We start from the raw sequence: 27,729 nt of genomic DNA on the forward strand, positions 1-27,729 counted from the left end.
AAGTTGAGGGTCCCTGTCCGAGGCCACCAAACACCTGCTCTTACCCCATACTCCCACTTACAGACAACGAACTAGTTCCCCTCAGAATTTCAGTGCTTCAAAGAATCTTAACAAGCCAGGCGTGGTGACGCACACTTGTAATCCCCGCGCTTGGGAGGCAGAGACAGGAGGATCGCGCAGGTGCAAAGCCAGTCGCGCGTGCTGGCTTAGAAGACCCTGTTTCCAAATAAAAATGTAAAAATAAGTCTGGGACTGTAGCCCAGAGGAGGAAGGGCTTCCAGGAACCCCAGTGCCACCAAAAAAAAAAAAGAATCTTAACAACAACAAAAGGCCAATCTTGGTGGGTGCGTGCTTGTAATCTCAGTACTTGGGAGGCTGAAACAGGAGGATTGCGAGTTCATGGCCAGCCTCAGCTACTTAGTGAAACCCTCTGCAACTTAGTGAGACCCTGTTTCAAAATAAAGAATTAAAAATAGGGCTGGGAGGTAGAAGGCCCCTGGAAGGTAAAATCCCCAGTACCACAAAAAATAGTAAAAATAACAAAGTCCAGAGAAGTGATTGACCCAAGGCCACAGAGAACCATAATGATAAAACGTGTTGTGTGTTCAGAAGTTCAGAATACACACAGACAGGGTATATTCATTTCGAGTCACCCCTCCATGCCAGTCTGGTATGGAGCTGCATTTTTATTTTCTGTATTTCTATCTTTCTAATAAACTTCTTTAAATCTTCAAAAAAAAAAAAAGAATACACACAGACACATCTCATTGAAAGCAGCTAAATGAACTATGCTCATAAAGGCTCACACACAAAGTGTACTTCTCCCAAGCACCGCTCACCCTTTTCCAGGTAGCCAGCAGCTGTTTATCAGACATCTGCTCTGGATAATCCGCAATTGCAAACACACATCCTAGTAAGAAACCTTCTTCTGGAACTAGAATAGAATTACACACAAAAAAGAAATTTAAATTCTACAAATATGCACGCACATTTTGCAAAATTCAATTTGAATTAAGTTACTGAGTCTTGCCTATGAAGTATGCATCAGCAATCCAAGTACATCTGAAATGATGCTAAAAAAAAACTAATTTAAAAATAAAACCAGGAGGGCACTGCGGCACAGCCTGTAATCCCAGTACTTGGGGGCTGAGACAGGAGGATCACAGGTTGAAGGACAGCCTCAGCAACTTAGTGAGACTCTAGCAACCCACAGAAATCTTGTTTCAAATAGAAAAATAATAAAGCTGGGCATGGTGGAGCACGCTTGTAATCCCCACGCTTGGGAGGCTGAGATAGGAGGATCACACAGTGAGGCTTTCAGCAACTTAGTGAGACCCTGTTACAAATAAAATGTAAAAAAAAGGTCTGGGAGTATAGCCTGGAGGTAGAAAACCTCTGAGTTCCACCCCCAATACCACCAAAAAAAAAAAAAAAAGAAAAAAAAATACAAATAGAAAAATAATAAGGGCTGGGGGTGGGTGTAGCTCTGAGGTAAAACACCCCAGGTTCAATCTCCAGTTTCGCACACACACACAAAGGCAGCAGGACCTGGGAGCACACATCTGCAACCCCAGCTACCTAAGAGGCCGAGGCAGGATCGCAAGTTCAGGGCTAGTATGGGCAACTCAGTGAGGCCCTGTCTGAAAACGAACAATAAAAGGAGTTGGGAGTGTAGCTAACTAGTAGAGCACCCATGTGTTCAATCCCCAGTACTGCGAAAGCCCATATAAAACTAACACAGCCTATGCCTGACTACCAAATAAAGCATAATTGTCTCATTATACTACTACTTAGTGAAGTACCATTTCATAATAATCATTAGATAGGAATCCTTACCCATACCCTCAAACACTCTCGAAGCATTTATGCAAGTACGAGACTTGTAGGAGAAAGAGAGAAGAAACCCCCATTACTAACTCTCCACTGCTGGGTCATGTCCAAAGAGCTGCTGCGGCTGCGGGGGCGGCTGCGGGGGCGGCTGCGGGGGCGGCTGCGGGGGCGGCTGCGGGGGCAGCTGGGGCTGCTGGGGTGGAACCTGATGCTGGAGGGCCTGGGACACTTGACCCAAATGTTGTGCTGTTTGATTTTGCATCTGCTGCTGCTGCTGCTGCTGCTGAAGGCGCTGGAGCTGCTGCTGCTGGAGCTGCTGCTGCTGCTGCATGTGCTGCTGCTGCTGGAGCTGTGCTAACTGCTGCTGTTGCAGCTGGTGCTGCTGCAGCTGATGGAGCTGTTGCTGCAGGGCATGTTGCTGCTGAAAGGGCTGTAGCTGCTGCTGCGGGCGATGCAGCTGCTGCTGAGGATGCAACTGTTGCTGTGGAAACTGTAGCTGTTGCTGAGAAAACGGATGCTGATGGACTGGCTGCTGCTGTGAGAACGGATGCGCCTGTTGCTGGGCGTAGGACTGCTGAGCCATCTGCTGCTGCTGCTGCTGCTGCTGCTGCTGGAGCTGCATCATCTGCTGGGGCTGGAGGTGTAAGACTGGGTGCTGCTGATGCTGATGCTGATGCTGATGCTGCGGCGGGTGGTGCTGCGGGAGCCCGTGGGCCTCCGGCGCGCCTTTCACCTGGCCGAACAGCAGGGCGCCGGCGTTGCTGTGCCCCTGCTGGCTGTGGTTCACCTGCTGTTCTAGGGTCTTTGTGGGTGCTGAGAGGGACTGTAAGATCTAGAAAACAAAAGGGAGGCAAGTTGGGCATGGACAGCTCCTCCGTCAACAATGCTGCGTCCTCTGCAGTTAGTGCTCCACTGCACAGGAGCAAGCCTCCAGGACTTCAGAACCAGCCCCGCACTTTCCTCATGTTTACTTTGTGCCACCACCGTCAATAAAGCAAGGAAATTCCTATATGCTGCAAAATGAACTGCAGCTGACAAGACTCATGGCTGCTGGGATTTAGAGCTGAGCGACAGAACAGCAAAACCTACACAAAATGGCAGAGTTCTGCCCGTCCCGGGGTGCCCAGGGCAGTGTGCAGTACCTCTCCATGCCCTTCCCCACCCGGGATCAAGGTGGCACTGGGAATCACCGGGCTTGAGGCTTGTGGGGCCAGACACAGCCCCACCCAAACCTCCTTTCCAATGCCACCTTCACCTCCTCCTGTCCAGTGGCCCCAGCCAATGAAGGTCCCCAGGGGCCACCTCCACACCAAAGTGGGAGGCTCAAGTCTAATGCCAGGAGCAGCCTGCACAGAGGCCCGGCTCAGCACCCAGGCCCCACTGTGCCCAATCTGTGTAGCGCATGTGGCATATAGAGGAACAGATGAACCCAACACAGCTCTTTGTTTTGTTTTGGAGGGTACTGGGGATGGAACCCAGGGGTATTATATCTCCGAGCTACACCCTCAGCCCTATTTAAATCTTTATTATTTTTTGAAACAGAGTCTGGGTTGAGAAGGGCCTCGCTAAGTAGCTGAGGCTGTCCAAGCAAGAACTGTGATCCTCTGGTCTCTGCCTCCAGATTGCTGGAATTACAAGCATGTGCCACCACACCCCGCCCACTGGTCTGCTTAAACAGCAAACTTTACCCCTAGAAGAGCATTACAGCTGGCAAATTATCCTTCCTCAAAAAAGACCCAGCTCAAGCCAGACGTTGTGGCACATGTTTGTAATCCCAGTACTTGGGAGGCTGAGACAGGAGGATCTCAGTTACTTGGTTAAGACTGGTTTCAAAATAAAGAACAAAACGGGGCTGGGAGTGTAGTTTGGAGATAGACTACCCCTGGGTTCCAACCCTAGTACCGAACCCATCATCACACACTCTTTTTTATTTTTTGGTGGTACTGGGGGTGGAACCCAGAGGCTTTCTACCTCTGGGCTATACTCCCACACCCATTTTATATTTTATTTGGAAACGGGGTCTCACTAAGTAGCTGAGGCTGGCTTCGAACCTGTGCGATCCTCCTGTCTCAGCCTCCCAAGCGCGGGGATTACAAGTGTGCGCCACCACGCCCAGCTACCACACACTCTCACACAATAGACTGAGCTCTTTGGATGGAGCAAAAATGTATGCTTGAAGCTGGACAGACCACCAGGGCCACAGTGGTCCCTTCGGTTTCCTCCTCTCCATGAGGAGCTGGCCGAGAGGCCTGAGTGTGCTGGCGGGCAGGCGCGCGGGCCAGGGCCAGCGGAGGCCCATCAAGCGTGACACTGCTCAGTCTCATCATTACCTCCTGAACTGCACTGAATAAAGCAAAAGGAACATGTTATCTGATGAACTCTGCTCAACAAAATTTTGAAAGACTTCTGATGACCATGAAAACAAGTGTAAGAAATCATTGAGAGTACATCCCAAAAACCCCAATAAAGTAAAGGGAAAATCCCCAGCCCTCCACAAACCAGCTCAAGCGGCCAGTGGCGGCTGAGCGCCGAGGAGTGGCAGTAGCCGGGGTCCCCTGCCTGTGCACAGCTGCCTCCGCAAGAGTAAGCGGCCGAGGGTGAGGAGGCCCCTTCCCTGTCATCTGGCAGCCTTTTAGTTTGCATGTGTACTTCACCCTCAGAAGTAAACACCATGAGAACCGACAGCTCACAGGAAGGGAACGCTGCCTGCACGACCAGCGGGCTGAGCCCCCGTCAGCCACCCGGCCAAGGGGGCCTCCAAGGGACGGCCCCGCACAAACCAGCAGGCGGTGCCAGGAGGGCAGAGGGACACCGGGACAGAGGCTGGCCTTTAGCCCTGCTCTTCCTGAGGGCCTGCAGCTGCGCGGGAGGTCACCTCGAGGGCTGAGGGAGGCCAGGCTTACCCGGCGAACTGGGACGCGTCTGCCGTGGCCCAACTCCCCACCTGGAAGGCCAGGGCGCTTTCTTCACCCTTGGGAGGCCCCACCCAGACCTCTGCGGGACACCTGCACTCGGCAGGTATTTCTTTTATTTGTGGTACCAGGGGCTGAACCCAGGAGCAGCCTACCTCTCAGCTACATCCCCAGACCTATTTCATCCTCTTACTTTTGAAACAGGGTCTCACCAAGTTGGGGAGGGCCTCACCAAGTTGCTGAGGCTGGTCGCAAACCAGCCTTAACACAGCCTGTGCCCTACTGTGCTGAAAAGCTTTGCACCTGCACTGTCCCAGGGATCCTCCAATCCTGGATCCTGGATCTCCCACCATCCACCCCCAGAGCAGAGCTGAGCAGCCAGCTCCTCTCAGGAGAGGGTTTCAAAAGCAGAGCTGGCTGCCCAAGTGCTGAATCGCTGCTCTCCCTCAGATCCCGGCCCTCCTGCACCTGCCCACTCTCTTCACATATGCCTTTCCTCCTAACAGCCAAGGATATCTTGCTCTGGACACCACCCCGTCCACCGTTTCAAGAACCATGTACTACCTACCGATACCCACTGCATAACCCAGGGAGGAGGGAGTTCCTAAGAATCCTTAACCAAAAAGGACTTAAAGCAAATGCCATTAGAAAACACAGTAAAGGAGCAATGGCTCTTGTTACCACCTCCTATCAGGTCATCTTCAAATCCCCCAACTCCTGGGGCAAGGGCATGTTTGAAAACACTGGGTCCTAGCTGGGCATGGTGGCACACACTTGTAATCCCTGCGCTTGGGAGGCGGAGACAGGAGGATCGCACAGGTTCGAAGCCAGCCGCGCTGGCTTGAGAGACCCTGTTTCCAAATAAAATATAAAAAAAAAGGTCTGGGAGTGTAGCCCGGAGGTAGAAGGGCTTCCAGGAACCCCAGTACCACCAAAAACAACAAAAAAAGAAAACACTGGGTCCTGCTTCAGACTGTCCCTACACCCTGGACGCTGAACAGCTACACAGAAAATAAAAATCTGAAGTGTGAGAGTGCCAGCACAGGGGAGCCACAGAAGGGCTGTCGCTGCCGGGGACAAGCTCCCAGGCTGGCTCTGGTGTGGAGCTGTTCAGGTGGCCCTCCAGTCCTCTTCTGCTCTGCCCTGGCTCCCTGCACATTCTGCCCTGTTTCAGTGTCAAGCGGCAGTTTCCTCTGGTTCCCTCGCCACTAGTCAAGCCCTTTAATGAGAGTCAGACCCCTGTACCCACTGAGAAGACATCTTGCTGGATGCGTGATGCCCCCAACCTACCTGGAAAGGAACTTCCCCCTTTACAGAGGAAGCACCAGCAGGCTGGCTCCACCCCTACGCCTTGACTGACAGCCTCTCTCTCCCGGCTTCCCTTCCTGCCTCTACCCACTCTGTTTATGTGGCCCTGGTGAACCTCACCCTGCTCAAAGCCCCAGAGCCATCCAGTACAGCAGCCCGCACTCTGCACGGCCTCCACGACAAGGCCCTCGCACGTCTCCTGGCACTGGCCACGCGGCAGGCTCACGCTCATCACCCCCCACTCACAGCACGTGGGTCTCTGTGGCCGCAGCTCCCTGGAACTCTCGGCCTCGGTCCCCGCTGCAGGCTCGCGATTCGACCCTGGTTTACAGCACCGCATGCCGTAACAGGCTCTCCCTGACCACCTCATCTAAAACTGCTACTGCCACAGGACCCGGCTACTTTCTTCAGAACACGGCCACCACCAGTGCTGTCCTGCTCGCCGCCTGCTGTCTGCTTTCTCTACTAGAACAAGAGCATTTTATGCCGGAGGCTCAAAACAAAGCAAACCGTGAGCGACTCGGCATCTCATACCTTCTCCCTTTGTTGAAAAGTATCTACTTGAAACACTTAAGATCCATCCCGTACCTGTGAGCTCTCTTTCGCAAACTACGCTGAACTCAGGTCTGCAGTGAATAAAGATGCTTAACGGAGGCCATTTATTTGCCAGCAAGTTCCTCACACGCTGGTCAGGAACAGCTGGTAAGCATCGTCTCGTTGCTGCCAGCGCTAATTTTAAACCATGTGAGCAGAGCCCTGGAGGGACAGCACTCCGACCTGGTACCCGGGCTCTGCTCGGCGGCCTTCGCTCTCCACCCCATGAACAGGTCCCTGTCGCACAATGGAGCAGAGGACAGGAAACAGTCCCATGCTGTTTCCAACAGGGACCCATCCTGAGAAGCACGAGGGGTCGACCAGGGCCCGGAGGTCGCTCCCTGGCACTGACTGTACCTGTGCCTATACACGACTGTGAAACAAGCTCTCTCCAAGTGAAGACAGTCCAAAGGCTACTTGGCCTCAAGAAGCAGAAACTCTAACAGAAAGCATACAGAAAGAGACGTGAGCTTCAGCTCTCACACCCAATACACTTACATGCGCTACATTTGACGGTCGGTTAACCTGCTGAATGTCAGCATTATTAGTAATATTTCTCAGTGTCCGCACGGCTGGACTCCAAGTAGCTATCATTTCTGATCGTTCAGAATTTGGGAGACTTTGTCCGGAAGCCATCAAGCCACCCCGGACGTCAGGGGAGAGGACGCTGCCGGGCACGGGCGGGACATTGGCACACAGGTTAATGAGGCCGGGCTCCTTGCCCTGCGGCAGCCTGCGCTTCGCCGTGGCGAGCTGCGGCACTTCGGCAGGCGTCCAGTTTAAATTCCGCTCCTGCTTTTCAGGCGACGAGTCTGAGGAGTCGTCAAACATCAGCTCCCCTTTGGATGTCTCGGTGCTAGGCCTGGGGGAGAAGTGCCGGTCCCCAGGAGGAGAGCCTTCCTGAGAACTGGCCGGGCTCGACTTCTCCTCTGTGCTGCCGTCGTTCTGGGAGTCCTGCTCCTCCTCCTCCTCCTCCTCCTCCTCCTCCTCCTCCTCCTCCTCCTCCTGCTCCTCCTCGTAGATGATCAAGCGGGGGTGATAGAACGCCTCGTCCTTCCTGGTCTTCTCAGACACGCAGTCCAGGACCCAGTCAGGAGTCACGATTCTAACACTCGCTCGCGTCACGGCACATTCGTACTTCTCCTGTGGGGAAAGCGCCAGCACAGCACAACAGAGCCATCAGTGTCGCCGCGCCCTCCCAGAGGTGCCAGGAGGCGCCCCTGCCCACCCGCACGCCCACAGGCCAGCTCAGCAGGATGCCTCAGCTACTGACAGCATCCCCGGAGGTCATTTGAACATTTAAATTTACTTGAAGTGACACTGTAAATATACAAGTCCACCTAGAAATCCTACAGAAAACTGTAAAACTTAACTTTGTTTTTTGGTACCGGGAATTGAGCTCAGGGACATTCTACCTCTGAGCTACACTTCAGCCTTTTTAATTTTTAATTTTGAAATGGTCTCACTAAGTTGCTGAGACTGACCTCAAACCTGTGTTCCTCCTGTCTCAGCCTCTTAAGTATTGGGATTACCGAGTATACCACTGCACCAGCAAGCCTCAGTCACTTAAAAGAAATTTAATTTCAAATATTGTGGTTACTTAATTATATTGTATATGTCACAGACAAAGTAATAAAATAAAAAACAAAATAGCTAAGCCAGGCATAGTAGTTGTAATCCCAGTACTTCTACTTGGAAGGCTATGACAGGAGAATGGCAGGTTCTTGGCCAGCCTCAGCCACTTAGTGAAAAAGCCATCTGTAACTTAGTGAGACCCTATTTCAAAATAAAATAATACAATAGGTCTGGAGGTGTAGCTCAGAGGTAGAGAGCTCCTGAGTTCTACCCCAGTACCACAAAAAAAAAGCGAATCATAACATAAATCAACCTGAAGCCATGTACTTCCACACCTAGACGAGGCCAGAGCACAAGGCCCCTGCAGTTCACTCGGCAGCCGGGAGCTTCAGTAGGAATCACAGCCTTCCACTGCACCGAGGAGGCGTGGTCTGGCATGGCCCAGCAGCAACACTGCTTCGAAGAGGTAACAGACACAGGCACAAGTGCCGGTCCTGTTCATTCTGGGTTCTTTGATGTTGGCTGAGATGATTTATCTCAGTACTATTAAGAGGAGCCGTCAGCACTGCCTCCAGTTTGGGGGGTGAGTAAGGACCTCACTTTGTCTGTGTTAAAGACTGAGGAGGTGGGCAGGTGCAGGGGTGCGGAGCTCCAGAGAGCCAGATGTCTCACAGCGGAGGATAAGCCTAAGACAATGTGCTGTGTCGCGCCACCAAACACCTGCACAGGCAAGGAACTAGTGGGCTGTGTCCTGTCCACAGCTGCCCAAACGCCAGAGGTGCTTATTTCCGCTTTATAGTATTCGAGAACTTACTGAAGAGCTTATTTCCGCTTTATAGTATTCGAGAACTTACTGAAGAGCCGGGCGTGGTGGCGCACGCCTGTAATCCCAGCATTTGGGAGGCTGAGACAGGAGATCGCAGTTCACGGCCAGCCTCAGCTACTTAGTGAGGCCCTCTGCAACTCAGTGAGACCCTGTTTCAAAATAAAGAATAAAAAACAGAGCTGGGGTGCAGCTCGGAGGTAGAATGTCCCTGGGTTCCATCCCCAGTACTGGAATAAAATAACTTAATGAAAGCATTGAATTCTATTGGAAAACCTGTCACTAAGGTTTCTATGTCGTCTTTACAACACACAATGCTCATCGTTTTGTGGCTGGAATGTCTGTGATAATTCTATGTATAAGTATCATGTGGCACACACATAGCGAGCTCACTATTTCCCTGTCTTCCAGAGTAGCTGTGCTTTGCACTCAGAAATCCTACACACTTTTCATGAATACCTGCCTTTGTTCATTTTACACATGGGCTTTATGGTGTTTTGTTTTGTGGCACTGGGGATTGAACCCAGGGTGTTTCACAAGCTAGACTCCCAGCCCCTTTTAAATTTAAATTTGAAGCAGGGTCTCACACTAAGATGCTGAGGGCATTATTAAATTGATGAGGCAGACCTTAAACCTGTGATTCTCCTGTGTCTCAGCTTCCCAAGTACAAGAATTACAAGTGTGTGCCATGATGTCTGGATGGCACTATGGTTTCTTAACAATGATTCAGGCATGGCGAGGGGTGTGTGCTATAGAAAAAGGGGTAGGGTCCGTATTTCTTTATTCATGGTGGCCAGCATGCTGCCTGGTATGCTGTGGGCATGACTGCTAATCATTAGTATTTTTATCATCAGCACACATAAAGTCTACTTTTAATAAGTTTTACCATAACAGAGGAAATGTCTATATTGAATTAGTTCTTAGAGCTACACCCCTGCCCTATTTTTTATTCTTTATTTGAAACAGGGTCTCATTGAGTTGCAAGGGCCTAAGTAGCTGAGGCTGTCCACAAACTGTGATCTTCCTGTCTTAACCCGAATGCTGGGATTACAAGCATGCGCCACCACACCCGGCTTACGTATATTTTAAAAATTATTCTAAAGTCAGTAAGTACTTCAATCCTTAGTATCACAAATGAACAAATAAATATATGAATTAACTTTAAAAAACACATATTATACCCCAAAATTCAAGGAGTTACTAAGGATTTATAAACAAAATATCTTTGGAGGGAAAAACAATGTTGAGGTAGGGTTTTAGAATTGAAAGGTCAAACTGTACTTTAGAACAGCTTTGACAGCTGGAAGTGGTAGCTCACGCTTGGAATCCCAGCACTTGAGAGGCTGAGACAGGAGGATCGCATAGGTTCAAAGCCAGCCTCAGCTACTCAGTGAAGCTCTCCACAACTTAGTGAGACTGTTTCCAAATAAAGTATAAACTAGGTCTGGGAGTATAGCCCAGAGGTAGAAAAGCCCCTGGGTTCCACCTCCAGTACCACAAAAATAAAAAAATAAATATAAGAGCCTTGACAAACCTACTCTATTCACACAGTTCTAACCAACTCTTTAGAAGTGTTCACTCACAAAAGTGTTCATTTCTCCTTCAAACTAGCTACTAGCCGGGCATGGTGGCGCACGTTTGTAATCCCCGCGCTTGGGAGGCGGAGACAGGAGGATCGCGCTGGTTCGAAGCCATCCACGCTGGCTTACGAGACCCTGTTCCCAAATAAAAAAAATATAAAAATAGGTCTGGGAGTGTAGACTGGAGGTAGAAGGGCTTCCAGGAACCCCAGTGCCACCAAAAAAAAAAAAAAAAAAAAAAAAAAAATTTAAATGACTTGTAATCACAGCATTTGAGAGACTGAGACAGGAGGATCGCAATTGAAGGACAGCCTCAGCTACTTAGTGAGGCCTCTGCAACTCAGTGAGACCCAGTTTCAAAATAAAGAATAAAAAATAGGGCTGGGGGTGCAGCTGAGAGGGGTTCCATCCCCAGGACCACACACACACACACAAAGTAGCATTTTGAGTCTTCAGAGGTCTCCTCTGGGAGCTTCTGACCCACTAAGCTGCCAGACTTGCCAGTACCAAGTACACCCAGCTCTGGGGATGCTGAGCCCAAGTCCACGCCAGCCATTCAGAGGCGAGCCCCTCACTGCGCTCTGCCGCGGGCAGCCACTGCTTTCTGCACCGTGACTCAGTGCACCCAGACAGTATGCTGACGATACCCATTCAGATCAAAGCAACCTAAAAATGGGAGGTCGGCGGCTGCTATGTGGAGACACTAGCTAATCAGAAGACCAGTTAACTATAAGCACACTAAACTTGACTCTCAAAAGTAATACGAAAATTTGTTCAAGGGAGAGAGAACGCTACTTTGCACACTGTGGCAGTCTTCAACTTCTGCAGCATCAGGACCACGAGCGCCTGTTCAAAAATGGACTGCTGGGCTTCAGAAAATCTTCTACGAAGGGCCTGGACAACCTGGATTTCTCTTCCTTTCCTTTTTTTTTTTTTTTTTTTTGCTGCATACTAGGGATTGAACCCACGGGCCTTTTCTACCTCCAAGCTACACCCCCAGCCCTATCTTTTATTCTTTATTGTGAAACAGGGTCTAAGTTGCAGAGAGCCTCACTAAGTAGCTGAGGTTGGCCGTGTACCAACATCTTCCTGTCTCAGCCTTCCAAGTACTGGGATTACAAGTATGCACCACCACGCCCTGCTGACAACCTGCATTTCTAACAAGGCCCAAGGACCCCTTGTGAGGACCCAAATCCCTGTGGCCACACCAGTGCTTACAGGTGAGTGACCACACTTCTCAAATGGAGTGTTTGGCCAGGCGTGGTGGCACATGCTCGTAATCCCAGCATTCGGGAGGCTGAGACCGGAGGATCGCGGTTCGCAGACAGCCTCAGCTACTTAGTGAGGCCCTCTGCAACTCAGTGAGACCCGGTTTCAAAATAAAGAATAAAAAAAAAAAAAAAAAAAAATAGGGGAGGGGGTGTAACTCGGAGGTTGAATGCCCCTGGGTTCCATCCCCACACCCGCAAGAAAAAAAAAATAAGTAGTGTTTGTATACCCTAGATTAAGTAAGTGTATCAAAAACCTTACCAAAGGTATGTTTATAATTATATCTGGTAGCAGGCCTCTTTTTCTTGGTTTTTTGTTTTTTAGATACTAGGGTTTGAACCCAGGGACACTCTACCTCCGAGTTACACTCCCAACCCTATTTTATTTCTTATTTGGAAACAAGGCCTCACTAGGCTGATGAGAGCCTCACTACTTCCTGAGGCTTTCCTCCAATCTGCGATCCTCTTGTTTCAGCCTCCAAAGTATTGGGATTCCAGGCATGTGCCACCATAACTGGCAGTAGAAGGCCATTTGAAAAAATTCTCTGGGGTAGCTCAGTAGTAAAGTATGGGTTTACTGTGCACCCAGGCCAAGATTTTCATCTCTAGCACTCCCAAAATCAATGTGATGGCTACTAAAAATATTGTTTTCACAAATAAACTGAAATTTTATAAAATTTGAAAGGAATTTCTAAAGATAGAAAACTTCTATTTTCCCTATAAAATAAACCCAGATTTCTTTGTGACTGGAGTCTTATTTGGCTCCTATCGTGTACAGTCAGGTCACGTCTCTTGAAGAAGGAACCTGGACACGAGCGACCTAGGCCAGCGGGACGAGGTTTTGAACACGGCGTCGGCAGCGTGGAAGCAGCCCAGAAACCGCGACGTGGCTGCTGCGGCGGCGTGTGCGGACGCAGGCGGCCAGCGGCGCACGCGGAGAACTTACCCCCTTGGGCTCCGGCACGACCAAGTGCGTGCACTTCTTGTTGAGGCTCAGCTGGCAGCTCCCGCCGTGGAATGTGACCAGAGCCCACAGGGCGCTCCTGTCTGCAGCGGACACCTGGCGGCAGAGAGAAGCAGCTTTCACCGCAGTCGCCGTGTGTGCACTTAACAAACGCTGGCACAGGGCACAGCGCAACAGCTCATCCACTCTCCTCCTTATTCATCCACATTAACCTAAGCTACGGTGGAAGTAAGCACTCGGCGTTGCCCCTCTCGAGGCAGGCTCACAAGTCCTCTCTGGTCGTCAAATGAATAAAACATTTGTATCCACATTCCAAAGAGAAAACGGGCAGGAAGAGCTAGCGTCCCACTCCAGCTTCCACCTCTGCCATTTTGAAAATGTTGAAATACAACAGCAGTGTCAATAGCTACAAGGAGCTTCTCAAAACTAATGAGCAACAAATACTAATTATGGTATGGAAAAAATAAAACGTTAACACAGTGGTTTATAATATCAGGAGAAAGCAAATATCATTTAATGCAAAGAGAAATAAGGCAAGCATAAAAAGAGTAATTCTTATGCTTGCTCAGGTGAAATAAATACTCCAAGTAAAGGGCTCTGCATAAAGCAGGCTTTTGCTGTGATGGTAACACAGCAATCATTTATTGCCTGCCTACTATGTGCCAGGAACTGTGCCAAGTGCCCCACAGACCCCTAATCCCAGCCAGCACCATGGGAGCAGAACTCACCACTGTATTCTAAAGGCAAGGAAACCCGCTAAATTACACCTCCACACTGCAAAACCCGGCCTCAAAGCTAGGTCTGTCTGCACCCAGGTCTAGGTCTGCTCTGTCTCCACGGTTCTATAGTGCTTCTCAAGAGCTGCTACTTCTGGGTAAGTCAAATAAAATTTCTTAAAATTTTAAATTTTAGAGTCTAAAAAGCAAACGAAACAGTTAAGGGAAATAGTGTTGTGAGCATTAATTCTTAGATAATCATATAAACGATGTGAATTTTTTCTGAGTGAATTTATTCTATGCTGAGGATCGTGAGTGTTGAAAACCCGGAGCTTTCTCAAGCTGACTTTATAAAGTACTTCTCGTTAGTTCCTCGTGCACGGCTTGCCACCGCGCGGACATTCTGCTTCTCATCGTCTTTCAAATGCTCCTAGAAATCAGGTGAACCCCGCACTGCTCTGTGACTAGCAAGAACACTCCACTGTTCCAGGCGCTCTGAAAATCACTGTATCTCTAGTAACTAACTCAGTGTCCTATTTCCTAAGAGCAGGTTACATTTACTAGAAGCTTTCACAAAAAATGTTTTTATCTTGTAGCCTTTAGAGAATTAAGATTTAATTACAGAAGAAAACTTAATCTAATGAGTCATTGTATGATCTTTATTAGAAATGAAGTTTAACACATACTCTGGGTATGCCTCTTGCCGGGGCTGGGCCCGCTGGCGAGACATGCTAGCCCGTCTGCCTGTGTCAGGCAGCAGCTAGACGGGAGCACTGCGCCGTGGAGGAGCAGAGCGAGGAGTGCGGAGAGCTGGGCTAACAGCTGTCTGCAGCAGCCAGCTCAATCAACCTGGAGAACCCCGGACCCAGGCTCATCAACGCCTCTGCACTAACACTCAGCGCGTCCCTCCAAGTCACTCCACGGCCCGCCTCAGCGTAACCAGGAATGCTCTTTCCACACCAAAATTTTAACAAGCTGCTGGGGGTTACAGGATTATGGGGACATTTTTATACTTTTCTGTATTTTCCAATTTTTCAATAGCACTAATTTTCTATCTGGGGAAGTGATTTTTCTCTTTAAAAAAAAAAAGTGTGTGTGTGTGTGTGTGTGTGTGTGTGTGTGTGTGTGTGTGTCACTGAGGGTGGAACCCAGGGGCTTTCTACCTCCGGGCCATATTCCCAGACCTATTTTATACTTTATTTGGAAACAGGGTCTCACTAAGTTGCTGAGAGCCTCACTCAGTAGCTGTGGCTGGCTTCAAACCTGTGCGATCCTCCTGTCTCAGCCTCCCAAGCGCGGGGATTACAAGCGTGCGCCACCACGCCCGGCTGATTTTTCCCTTTTAAAAGCCATCTTTCTACCATGCCAACTTCATCCTGCCATCTCTTCGGTGTGCTAGGCTGGGGCCCTAGAACGCTTCCTGCTCTGTCTGGCTCCTGCTAGCAAATGCTGCCACGCAGGGACCTCCAACTCCAGCCACTTCCAAAGACGCTTCCTCCAACATGCTAAGCCTTTCCTGTGCGGGCTCCCCGGGCCACAGCTCCTCCTGCAGGATGCAGCTCCGACGACGGATCCCACCGCACCCCAACAAGGTGTGCACAAGTCTTAGGCTCCCTGCTCCCCCGCTCGGCTCTCAGCACCGAGAAGCACAGGACAGCACCTCATCTGCTCCCCGGGAATAAATGCCTCCTCCAGCCCATCGAAAGCACCCTCCTCTACTCCAGGCCTCCCAGCCCCAAAGACAAGCCTTTGACTCTAGCTTACCTGCTTTCTCCTGGCCCAGCCTCCCTTACGTCACAACACTACTTACTAAAAGCCAGGGTCGTAAAGTCCTACGCTGCTCTGGCGGCTGTCCCAGGACCTAGTACAGCGCAAGGCACATGGGTAGGCAGTCAAGAAATATTTGTTGATTGAGACACGATGGAAAGGACCTTCCACTTTGGCTTCTAGGTTTAAGTTGTGACCTGGCCAGGCTCTCCATCGGACTCTCGACCTGTTCCCCAAACCTACCCCGCACATTACAACAAAGGCCTCGGCCTGCATCAATACCGGCTCAGAAGAAGGCGGGTGGTCTCTGTGCTTCCCAACTTCTGCTGCCACAAGCTCCCTTCCCTACCTCTCCCTGGAGAGCTCTGGAAGACTCCAACAAAGAGCTCCAGCTTGTGTCAACACCCTGACGGGAAAAGACAGAAGGTCACTGAGAACCACCAAGCAAACAGTCCTTTGGTGAGGTGGTCCTGGCTGGTGTGCGTGTACAGGTGTTCCTGGGAGCAGAGACGTGCAGGTCCTTCGACAGATTCCAACCAGTGCAGAACTGACCACTGGGCCTGCTCCCGTCTGTACGCGGCACCCACTTGTATCCCTGAGAGTCCCAGCGCACTGTGTCTGTTCACCCCTCACCCTCTGGACTGTGGGTTGACGGGGAAGGAGCTGCATGATGAACATGTGCTCTTTTGCTTGGCACCTGCTGCACAGAAGTGCTTGTTGAAAACGTGCTGGACCCAAGGCCCTGCATTGCACATTCCATGTGTGACTGTCAATGTATCTTAAAACCAAGTTAGCATTTCTTAGCAACCACAAGGTATTAGCGTTCCCAGTACACTCTCCTTAAAGTAAAATTTGCAGGGCTTCTTTACATACGCAACTATCAAATAAAATCTTCCCATTCCTAAAAAAATTTTCTGGATTTCAAGAAGAGCTTTATATGCCAGGCATGGTGGTGCACACTTGTAATCCCAGCATCTCGAGGGGGGAGGGAGGCTGAGACTGGAGGATTGTGGTTCGCGGCCAGCCTCAACTACTTAGGCCCTTTGTCACTCAGGGAGACCCTGTTTCAAAATAAAGAATAAAAAAAATAGAGGTAGAATGCCCCTGGGTTCCATCCCCAGTACCAAAAGAAGAAGAGCTTTATATTCTACTCCACCACACTGGAGGCTTCAGTCCATCACACTAAGCGACAAATTATAGTAATGTAGCAAATGACCCATAAGCATCAGACTGATCCTGAATTCTGGTCTACTTCTCTAATGACTTGCTGAAAGGGTATCAAGTGCCACCAAAGATCGTGCTAAGTTCCCCTTCCTGCCCAGACACGGCCACTGCCGTGGATGCATCAACTCCTGGACAAAACTCTCCCTTTCGTCTAGGCGTCGGAGAGCCAGCAGGGCCCCTCCCAGGCCACCATACACTGTCTTACCTCTAAGAACCTAGACACAGCCAGCTGGCCGGCCACAGCTTCCTCAGCCCCCCACCCAGGCTGTCTACGCTGTCTCAACCTAGACGCCTGGCCCTGCGGAGCCCCGGAGCCCCAGGGTGCTCGCCCAGCCATGGGCGCGCCTGCTGTCGTCTCCCAGGCTCTCGCTCCTCCTGCTCCTAGGGCAAGACGCAACTGAGGAATACACACAACTACGCACCAGGCTCCAAGCCTTTACCTGGGAGATTGCTCTTTCCCGGTAATAAAGTAAGTGATTAAGTCTGACTTCACTCCTGACATCTAAAAATAGTGCCTAACTCCTCCAACATCCTCTGTTTATTCTTGAGCTCTCCCCCCACACACCTCTTCAACTGTACATGTTAGCTGAGGCTTGCTCTGCTAGTCTGCTCTTCAGCCTGGGCTCTGGGAAACCCCTCATGACATGCTACCTGCAAGTGCCCAGGTTTGGACAGCTCATCTACACTCCAAACTGGTGCTTCAAAGCAGCCCTGACTTCCCCAAAAACCAGGCTCCTCTCTTCCATCCTGGAGGCCGCCACTTCCCTGAAGCTCCTGGGATGGAGGAGCCACGACGGAGCCCAAGCTCCTGGGCCTGCAGGAGGCACCCACCAGACTGCGTCCTCCACGGAGCCGGAGCCACCAGCCCCTCCATGGCTGGGTTCCATGCTGCACCCACTAAGCCAGATGCAAATCTCCTCCCATCTGGAACTGTGACTTTCTACCTGGTCAGACTAATCTCCACCCTGACCTCTACGCCATGCTCCCAGCTCCCAGGCAAGTGACTTTAATTCTGTCTGGTTTATTGATTGTTTCCCAAATTTTCTAACATAAAACATATGTTAAATATAAAAGAAAAAAGTGAAGAAGCATCCTGCTGGCTTCTCTACCAAGGCCAAACCCATACAGCTGAGTTTTGAGGCCCCAACAGTCTCTACCAACCTGAGTACAGGACACAGGAGGAACAGGCCTGCTCCTCCTCTCCACTCATCACTGGCCAGCCGAGCGTGCCCGACTCCTCCCTCAGTCCGTGGCCAGTCCCACAGGGCACCGGGGCCACTGTGATCCGCTTTCTTGTGGAGCCTAGCCTCCCTCAGCTGGACAGACGCCCCTTGTCCAGCGTGCGCTCACCTGCAGCTGACCAGCATGTGACGGGGTGTGGTGCACCCTGCGCCTCCGTGTCCTACCTAACATCCATCATGCCACCGCTTTGTCAAATCCAGCTAGCCGTCTTCTTCAAGTGTTCTCTAGGGGTTCAACTCAAGAGTTCATTTTAATAATGTTCAGATGCTTTGGGATTTCCCAGTTCTGCTGACCCCACGCCACTGGGCCCTCCTGCTCTGAAAGCAGCCCCCGGCCCTGCCCACCGGCCCTCCGCCGACCTGGCTTCCTCTCGCACTGCAGCCTGCCCTTTCTAGGGAGTGGGCGGAGGCTCTGGAGCCCAGAAGGCCAAGCAGCAAAGTGTGGCCCAGTGGGCAGCACAAAAGCTCGCTGCGGCTTGTGCAAACAGTGATTGTGCGGAGGCATCTTCACTTTTAACCTGTTCTGAAATGCATATTGTAACTTTGGAACACATAGAGAATATAAGGAAAACAACAAAAACTATCAGAGCACCCAGCATGAAAAGCTTTTCATTTGAGCCAAGCCTAAAGATCATGTATTTATACCAAATACGAAAAACACTGAAAAATACAAATCCCAACAAAATCCTGTTCAGAAAAAAAGGCAAATTTGTGTTCTTCTATAACTTGAAATCAAAACTATCAGCTTTTATTTTTTTATAATTTAAGGATGGTGAAGTTAAAGGTCTAGAAAACTCCTAAATTGGCTTATTCAGATAGTGATTTAAATGTAACCAGTTCACTGGGATTTTATAGCTAAAATTCTATTTGTATATAACTTAACTAATCTGTAAATTGTAATAAATATATTTGCAAATATTAAATGTTAAATGATAAAAAAAATTGTGTTCTTAAGGGTCTGCATCAAGCAAGAACAAAAAAGGAGGTTTTCCTAATTTTAAAGTACTCAGAATTTAGCAGAGACAAAAAATAAGAATAGAGTTAACAGAGTTAAGCTCACACGTGCACTGCCTGGTCAGGGAGGGATCACACTCAGGCTGGCACCAGCAGCCGTCACAGGAGTCTGCCTGCAAGTGGCTGGCAGCGGGCAGCGGTAACCATGCCTCGCCTGGCTCCCTAGCCCTCCACGGAGGAGCGACAGGACCCAGTCACACTGCCCACCCCGCCTGGCCTGAGAGCCAGGGCGCCCATGGCAGCGCCCAGGGCGGGCAGAAGGGAGTGCGCCTCTACACATTTTCTGTGCGGTGACCACTAATTCTACACAAACGACTCCATGTAACTTCAAAATGAATTTAAGTAATTCCAACCTAACGTTTACAGTGGTACAGCTGGGGTCAGGAGGACAAAGCACCATAACCGAGTGCGGTCCCTACCCAGAGGCCCATCACGAGCACCCCAGCCCCACAGCGCGTGCTTTACCCGGACGCTGTAAGAACATGCATCCTTATGCTCTATCCTGCTGTTGCCCCTTAGAACATTTCCCTCATCTTTATATTTTCATAAACATAATTTAAAGTGGCTACATATCTATTGCATAAGCATATATGCTAGTTTCTTAAACTTTTATCCCACAGAGTGATCTGCGTGTACCCAATTTTACCCTCATGTGAGCAGTCTGCCCTCACTTCCACGTTTCTCAGGAGAGCACCAGGGAGGAGAAAAGGTGCTGCTCAGCTCCTGGCCCACCACCTGCTGCAGGCGAGCTGCACCGCACAGGCTGAGAGGCCGGCGCCAGACCTCGCGCCTACCCAACCAGTACCAAACACTCGTGTCTCTGACTAGAACCACATGTTCTGTAAGTATCTGTCATTTTTCTCCATAAGCTCAATATTCATTTCTCAGACTGCCAGCTAAAGTTCATACTATTTTTTTCTACTGACCTGTATCAACATTCAGATTGATAAAAATATTCTAACTACAGTCCTTGAATTTTCCTTGTCATCATTTAACTTCATTTTAAATATTTTTTCATATTCAAATTTAAATCTTTATAGTTTCTTTAGACTACTATTACTTACTTTTAAAACCTTAAATCTTAAAAGTATTTAAATCATTTTCAGGGTACCAGAAGTTCATTTTGAATGTAATCAGTTTAGTACAAGGCTTCTCTGAAACTGGTTAACAAGAAGTCACAACTGAAATCATATAAAGACTCAGAACTCTAATGTGTAAATACAGAGGACAAACTGTAACCATGCTTACCTGAGAAAGGCAGGCAGTGATCCCAAAAAAAATCTGACATGACTCTGGAGAAAAACCATTTACTCTGTTTTAGTTATTAAGATTACAATGAGTAATGTCAGTGCACCTGTACTTCACTAACATACACACCCTACCTGCCCCTGGACAGGCCCTCCTCCCCTCCCACAAAGACCACTCAGAAAGAGCAGGCCTCAGATGACCTAAGCAGAGTGGAGACGGAATAATCACAAGTCCTACAACAGAAGAACCCAGCAATTTTCAGTGAAGTACGTTTCAAAATACAATCTCTCCACTAAAGCCATAAATGAAATGGGTGTAACACGTTCCCAGGGAAAGTACTCTGACCTGAAGCTAGCTGACTACACTTACACACCAGCACACACACACACACACACACACACACACACACACACGTGCACAGAATATACACGTATGGCATCGCACTCATTGCAAAAGCAAAGCACTTTCTCGCTCTTTCTGAACACAACAGTGGTGTGCTCGGTCCTGTGGTGTGCTCACTCCCGCACAGTGCCGACTCCTTCCTACAGGAGCCTGCGCTGGCTTTACCACCACCACCACCACCACCACCACCACCACCTCTGTGAACTTAGGCAACTTTGATCCCTTGGTTAAAACAAGAATTTTGAAATTTCCAAGATATTTCCTAGTTCCAAAACTCTGATTTCTAAAATTCATTCAGGTTCATTCCTGACAGCTCCTACTCGCCAATACTGAGAACAGGGCTACACTCGGCGTGAGTGCAATCGCCGTGTGCCTGTACTTGACAGCTCGCTCAATGCAAACACAAGGGCTGCTTTTGAACAATCTGGAGTGCCCAAAATTCAAAATGGGTGAAAGCTGGTCTCTCTCCTTATAGGAGAAAAGTGTACCTGCTGAGACAGGTGAATTAACCTAGTTAATTCAGACAAATCTTACATATATTTCAGTTTCCCTAACTGTAATAAACTCAACCGACTCCAATAGGACGTCACTCAAATCTCTCTGAGCCTTCCTACCTGAGCTCAGGGACTCTACTTCCAGAGATTAAGGAAACATTAACAAATCTCCGAGTGCACGGTCGAGAGACTCCAGGTCCCTTTTCTGGCCTTTGGGTTCTCATGGACAGACTCCTAAGAACGAAAGCTTCTCGGGGAGTCTGCTGTGGAGAGGAAATTATCCAGAAGGTAAGCTGGCCTCTGGTCTTCAGAAATACCCACCCCCAAACTGTGTTATAATGAAAACCAAAACAAACCAAGGAACTGATTTCCTTCAACTCTTCAAATTATGGGTGAAAAATATTAAAATTTTTAGTTGAAATTGTTCAAAGTTCTAAACTCCCTTCAAGAAGTGCCTTAAAAAGATGTTTCTCTGCGGTCCTGCCTAAATACTTCACTACAGTAAGTTCCTTCTGTGCACTCATTTAAGAGGTTGTAAGGACATTCAAAGGAGCTGCTGGTACAGCGCAAAGTCAAAAAGGGTGAACGACAGTGTCTTGCCCAGGCCCAAGAGCCCAACATCATAACTGCAGGACACGATTTTAGAGCTGGGCATGGTGGTACACGCCTGTAATTCCGGTACTTGGGGGGCTGAGACAAGAGGATTGAAAGTTTGGGGCCAGCCTCTCACTTAGTGAGGCCCTCCACGACTTAAGTAAGATCCTGTTTCAAAATTTAAAAAAACTAAAATAGGGCTGGGGGTATAGCTCAGAGGTAGGGTTTCATCCCTAGTACCAAAAAAAAAAAAAAAAAAAGATTTCCACCACCAGGCGACGCTTGAAGTGACTCTCCTTTTGGAGAAACGCAGAAGCCGCTAGGCCTGAGGGACGTCTGAGGAGCTCCCTCCGAGGGGCTGCCCACCCTCAGCCCCTGGCAGGCACACTCGCACTCGAGCAGCGCTACTGAGGAGCCTCGCAAGAGGCCCCACGGGCAGACGGGGTGTCTTCACTACTCTATTTCAGAACCCAGCGCATAGCAGGTGCAGGACTTAATAAACCCCCATCCCTCGTGACTAAAAAATTAACAATGCATGCCACAAAACTCAACTTTTCACCTCATGTTCTCCTCCCCATAGAACTCTTCAAGTGCACTTGTGTTTGGTTTTTACACTCATAATTCTAGATATTGCCTAGCTGGGTTCCACAAAGCGCCTCCAGGTCTTAGCTAGAGTTGCTAGTCACAGCCGGTCCCTTTTGACACGGATGACAAGGATCAAGTATGTGACATTTGAGAGGAGACAGAAAATAGTAAGGAGAGAGTGCAGAAGAGACAGCTGGTTCCAAGGAGGAGCCCACCTTTCACTCAGTAACTGTCATTTCAATTTCAAACCCAAATTACCCTTCCCTTCCCCCTGCCCCAAAAAAGGATACGGCAGAAGTGCTCCACACTGTACGGACAAAATCACCCAAGAAGGCTGAAAAAGAAGAAAACAAATCAAAAACTATTTTCAATTTATTATCAAAATGGCATTTATTCACTAGGAAATCAAAAGGCTCTGTTGTGATTATAACACATCGAAATATAAGTATAAGTAGCACTATCATAGCCAGCCATCAATTACTGTTAACAAAAACAAAAATCCCAATTCTATAATGAATCACTAACATATATAGACATATATATTATGACACACAAATATTTAAATTCTAGTGCAAACTTTGACCGCCAACCTCACAACCAGATGGTGGGGCTGCGACCCACCAGCCTGGCACCGTAGCCCACTCAGGACCCAGGACCGGGACCCAGGATCCAGCCAGCCCTTCATGTGCCCTTCTGGAATCCTGAGTTCAACTAAGTACAAGTACAAAGGATTTTTTTTTTTTTTTGGTAAAGCCAAGGAGATACAATGTTGGTGAACCATAAAAATTATTCTGTTGGCTAATCTTCAGAATTCTAAAACAGACGTTAATTATAAAAACAGATTAGTTGCTACTTTTTTAGGTACTTTATATTCTTAAAAAGTATCCCGTAATTTTATATTTAATTTTTAGAATTACATTGATCATTATCCTGATAGCAATCTAAAAATATAGTAATGCCCTCACTTAGCCAGCTGGCTTCCAGGACCTTCAGGCAAGTGAAACACACATGTATGCTCATTGCTCATCCATCAACACAGCCACGAAATATTATTCCAAATCTACCCTGTGCAGAGATGGTGCAGGTTCTGGGGACCTACACTGAACAAGAAACATGTAGTCTCTGCTCTCCTGCAACCTGGGCTCCACGCGAATGCCTGCACACTACTGTCAAGGGTGCATCCAACAGGCTTTAGACAAAAGCATGCCCTCAGCATCGCTTGGTGGCATTTCAATTTCAAACCCAAATTACCCTTCGACATAAGTTTACATCTATTTTGTGAAATAAAAGGATTGATTGTAAGGCTGGTTTTGAACCTGTGCAATCCTGTCTCAGTCTCCCAAGCACTGGGATTACAAGCATGCGCCACCACACCCAGCTAGGTAATTATTTCATAATGGTTTTATTTTTATTTATTTATTTATTTATTTATTTATTTATTTATTTATTTAGCGGTAGTAGGGGTTGAACCCAGGGGCATACTACCACTGAGCTATAACCCCAGTCCTACTTTCATTCTTTATTTTTAAAGTTCTTTATTTTTACACTAAGTTGTAGAAGGCCTCACTAAACAGCTGAGGCTGTCTGTGAACCTGTCATCCTCCTCTCTCAGCCTCCCAAGTACTGGGATTACACATGTGCCACCATGCCCAGCTATGATTTTATAATTTTATGAAAGGTTTAAGCCAACTCATTAGAAAAAGTACACCAAAATCAAAAGAAAGCCCTTTATGTTTTTGTATTGATATGTCTTATCCAGCATCTTCCCCTTTTTATAGTCCTAGGAAGACTCTAGTTAAATGTACATCCTGGGCCAGTGCCAGTAGCCTGCATGGGTTCTGACTCTACTGAATTCAGAACATCTTCTCGTGGGCCATGCTTCATTCTCAGCAATACCCAGAAGCCCAGCGGAGCTGTGGAGCGATGCCTGAGTTCAGGGAGGGTTCCCCAAAACCAGTGTTGCTGGCTGTCCTTCTGTCTAGTGCCCAAGCCTTCAGAGTCTGGAGCAGCACACTCTAAGGTGTGGATGGGTAAAGTACGGACTCTTCCTGAGTCAGCTGGGAGAGGAGCTGCTGTGACCACAGGTGTGTCGCAGGCGGCTCTAGGAAGCATATACCCTTACCACCATCTATGCATCACACACCCTAGAAAGCCTCACCAGGGGCTGGAAGAGAGTTTCCCGATATAAAGATTGTTGCTAGAGCTACCATGAAGTCTAGTCTAGGTGGAGAACCACTCAGAAGCCCTCAGTCAGGTATGTCTACACAGAAAAATGCAAGAGTAAGAAATACGGATAAAGCATAAATGGAGAACTATACAACAAAGTATTAAGTGGAGATTTATCCCAAAGGAAAAGAACATGTAAAACCAGCTTATTACAAGTCAGTCAGCATAACCAACATCCTAACGATGCCAAGGCCCCTGAGAAAAATGTTCCCATCAAAAAAGTATTTAACCAGGTGGTGTGGTGGCACACACCTGTAATCCCTGTGATCTGAATCTGATCACAGGTTCAAGGTCAGCCTCAGCAACTTAGCAAGATCCTGGTTCAAAATAAAAAATAAAAAGGGTTAGGTGTGTGGCTTGGGGACAGAATGCCTCTGAGTTCAATCTCCAGTGTCAAAAAAAAAGTATTTAAAAATGCCTGGTACCTAAAATATTGAATTTAAACATCTATGAAATTCAAATATGTACTTGCAGCCGGGCCTGGTGACACACACTTATAATCCCAGCATTTGAGACAGGAGGATCATAGTTCAAGGCCAGACTCAGCTACTACTTAGTGAGGCCCTTGGCAACTCAGTGAGACCCTGTTTCAAAATAAAGAATAAAAAATAGGGCTGCGGGTGTAACTCGGAGGTAGAATGCCCTTGGGTTCCATCCCCAGTACCACAAAAAAGAAAAAAAAAAACAAAACAAAAAACAAATATGCACTTGATGGACAAACTGTTACTGTGCATGGAGATGCTGGTGTTTTAATTGTGCACTAATTTAAAATCTAAGGCCAATAGTTATGTCTCAGGGGAACCATGCCTTAGCATTGAATTTAAGATCCAGTAAGACAGGCCGAGGCTGAGGACTACCAGAACTGTCCTAGGCTGGACCCACTGCCAGACCAGCTTTCCAACCCTGCCACCACGGACTGCAACGTGACGGCCCGGGACAGCACAGGCACACAGGTCACACGTGGGCCAGGGCACTCCACTGAGCTGGAGCAGGCCTTGCTCTTCAAGTACTAACTACGGCCAGCGGGCACCCGGGCGGGGACGTGGTGCTGCGATGCCGCGGGTACGCTGCAGAAGCCCCTGGAGACTCGGGCCTCACTTGTTTGCTCTGCATCAGCCCAGGACTTGCCGGAGGACTGGCCACCATCCTGAAGCACTCTCGTGTGGGCACAGCTCCCTGTGCCCCAGGGTCGGGCTCAGGGCCCTTTGGGCAGAGCATCTGCGCTCCCTCCCATCCCCTTGTGTGGTCACGTGCGGGCATTTGCATGGTGCAACACATGCGTGCCACTCGTTTTCCTCTCGTTGGTGCTTACGTGTCAGCTTGGCCAATCTACGTGCATGCTTGGCCATTTGCTCTGCTGCTGGGACACACTCAGGCCTCGTGCACGCTGGGCACTGATCCACCGCTGAGCCTCACCCTCGGCCCCTTGCAACACGTTTTTTTTAAAGTTTATAGTTGTATTACATAGGAATTTCACTTTGGGACACTAAGGTGGGTGTCATAAAGTATTTATTCCAAAAATGAGGTTTGGGGCCAGACTGTGTTAATTCTAAAGTTAACCTTCCACTATCAAGTCTGCATCAAGACTTCTTGACACAGTCTGAGACAATTTCCAGGAAGAGGAAGGGCCCAAGACGCATAGCGGGAGGAAGAGGCGGCCAGGCTCCCAGCAAGTCTTAGGAAGTGCCCTCAGGCCAGCCGACCAGGGAACCTGCGCAGCGACCTCAGTCTGAGCCCACACTGACCACACGTGACCACTGTACTTACCACTGTGGATCAAGTCGCTCGGACTCAGCAGCCTCATGGGCGTCTGATTTATGAGAACCTCCTCTTGAGACAGATCTACTTTCAGGTTTATTTTTAAAAGTCAGGTTCCTAAGCCTACAAAGCAGTTTCAGACCCTGGATGCTGGTGAAGTGACCATTTATCAGCAGCCAGTCTCTGCTGCCCAATTTGACTCAATGGATGGCAATCTTTCCTAGTGCCTAAACTCTGTTATAATTAAACTTCAATGACTTCAATGTTGACTTTCTCTCTCTCTCTCTCTCTCTTTTTTTTTTTTGGGGGGGGTAGTACTGGGGTTCCTGGAAGCCCTTCTACCTCTGAGCTACAATCCTAGACCTATCTTATATTTTAATTGAAAACAGGGTCTCTTAAGCCAGCAAGGCTGGCTTTGAACCTGCGCGATACTCCTGTCTCCGCCTCCCAAGCACGGGGATTACAAGTGTGCGCCACCAAGCCCGGCAATATTGACTTTTTTTTTTGGGTGGTACTGGGGTTCCTGGAAACCCTTCTTCGGGCTACACTCCCAGACTTATTTTTATATAGTTATTTATTTGGAAACAGGGTCTCTTAAATCAGCGTGGCTGGCTTCAAACCTGCGCGATCCTCCTGTCTCCGCCTCCCAAGCGCGGGGATTACAAGCGTGCGCTACCACGCCTGGCTTACATTGACTTTTCTTAAGGCAAAGCATTTAAGAGTGCAAAAGAGAGAAAACAAACATATAACAGAGATAATTAGAAAACAAATGAAGCCAGGTGTGGTGGTGCACACCTGTAATCCCAGTATTTGGGAGGCTGAGACGGGAGGAGCAGGTTCCAGGGCATCCTCAGCAAGTAATCAGACTCCCTCAACTAGTGAGCCCTATTCAAAACTAAAATAAATAATCGAACTGGGAATATAGCTTGGAGGCAGAACGCCCCCAGGTTCAATCCCCAGGACCACAAAAAGAAGGAAGAGGAGGGACAGAGGAAGGGAAGCAAAACTGAAGGATTAGCATTACAAAACTAACAAATCTTAAAAGCACATTTAACAGTGGTCCGTTACTGGCCAACACAGAACACCACAGACAGACTAATGTCTAAACAGTTCAGCCACCAGAAGCCCCCTTACAATAAGCCACCATAGGCCAGGCAGAAGAGCAGTCCAGACGGCACAGGGGTCAGTTTAACTAGCGAGCCCGCGGCTCCTGGCAGAGTAGCTAATGGCACGGATAGTGGGGGACAGAACCCCTTCCGCTATGAGCTGGGGGTCAGGGCTGCTCACCGCTGAGGGGAAGGAAGCTGCCCTAGCCCAGCCGCGCTCTCGACAGGCCTGCACCTGCTTCTGGAGTCTAATGCACACCCAACCACAGTTCAGATGCCCACGGAGCCCCAGCCCCGCTTCCAAGGCAGGTGTCCTTGGCTTGCAAAAGAGCCAGGCTGGGGCAGTGTGGGATTCCTGCTACAGCAGGTGTAAAAGGTGACCTAGGACTGCCGCAGCAAGCTGGCTCCATCGTGCCTGGAACGAAAGGCCCAAAGCCAAGGTGGGTCACTGAGGTGGAAAGGGCTTTAGTCCTCAGCCATCTCCTACTTGAAGTGTAACC

At 48.9% G+C, this 27,729-nt stretch overlaps 1 protein-coding gene across 1 annotated transcript in view; it reads right to left on the reverse strand.

The window, feature by feature from the left end:
- PAXIP1 (PAX interacting protein 1) overlaps nt 1-27,729 on the reverse strand; it is a gene marked incomplete at its 3' end in the record, with an annotated part of 51,536 nt that overhangs the window by 20,536 nt on the left and 3,271 nt on the right. The window contains exons 3-8 of the mRNA XM_080701134.1: nt 22,430-22,473; nt 20,065-20,128; nt 12,837-12,950; nt 7,143-7,787; nt 1,918-2,662; nt 840-934 (exon numbers count right to left, since the gene is read on the reverse strand). Of these exons, the coding sequence (XP_080557260.1) occupies nt 840-934; nt 1,918-2,662; nt 7,143-7,787; nt 12,837-12,950; nt 20,065-20,128; nt 22,430-22,473 (1,707 nt within the window). The remainder of the gene's footprint in view (nt 1-839; nt 935-1,917; nt 2,663-7,142; nt 7,788-12,836; nt 12,951-20,064; nt 20,129-22,429; nt 22,474-27,729) is intronic.

The sequence above is a fragment of the Muscardinus avellanarius genome (assembly GCF_963383645.1).
Source record: "Muscardinus avellanarius genome assembly, chromosome: 9".
Classification (NCBI taxonomy): domain Eukaryota; kingdom Metazoa; phylum Chordata; class Mammalia; order Rodentia; family Gliridae; genus Muscardinus; species Muscardinus avellanarius.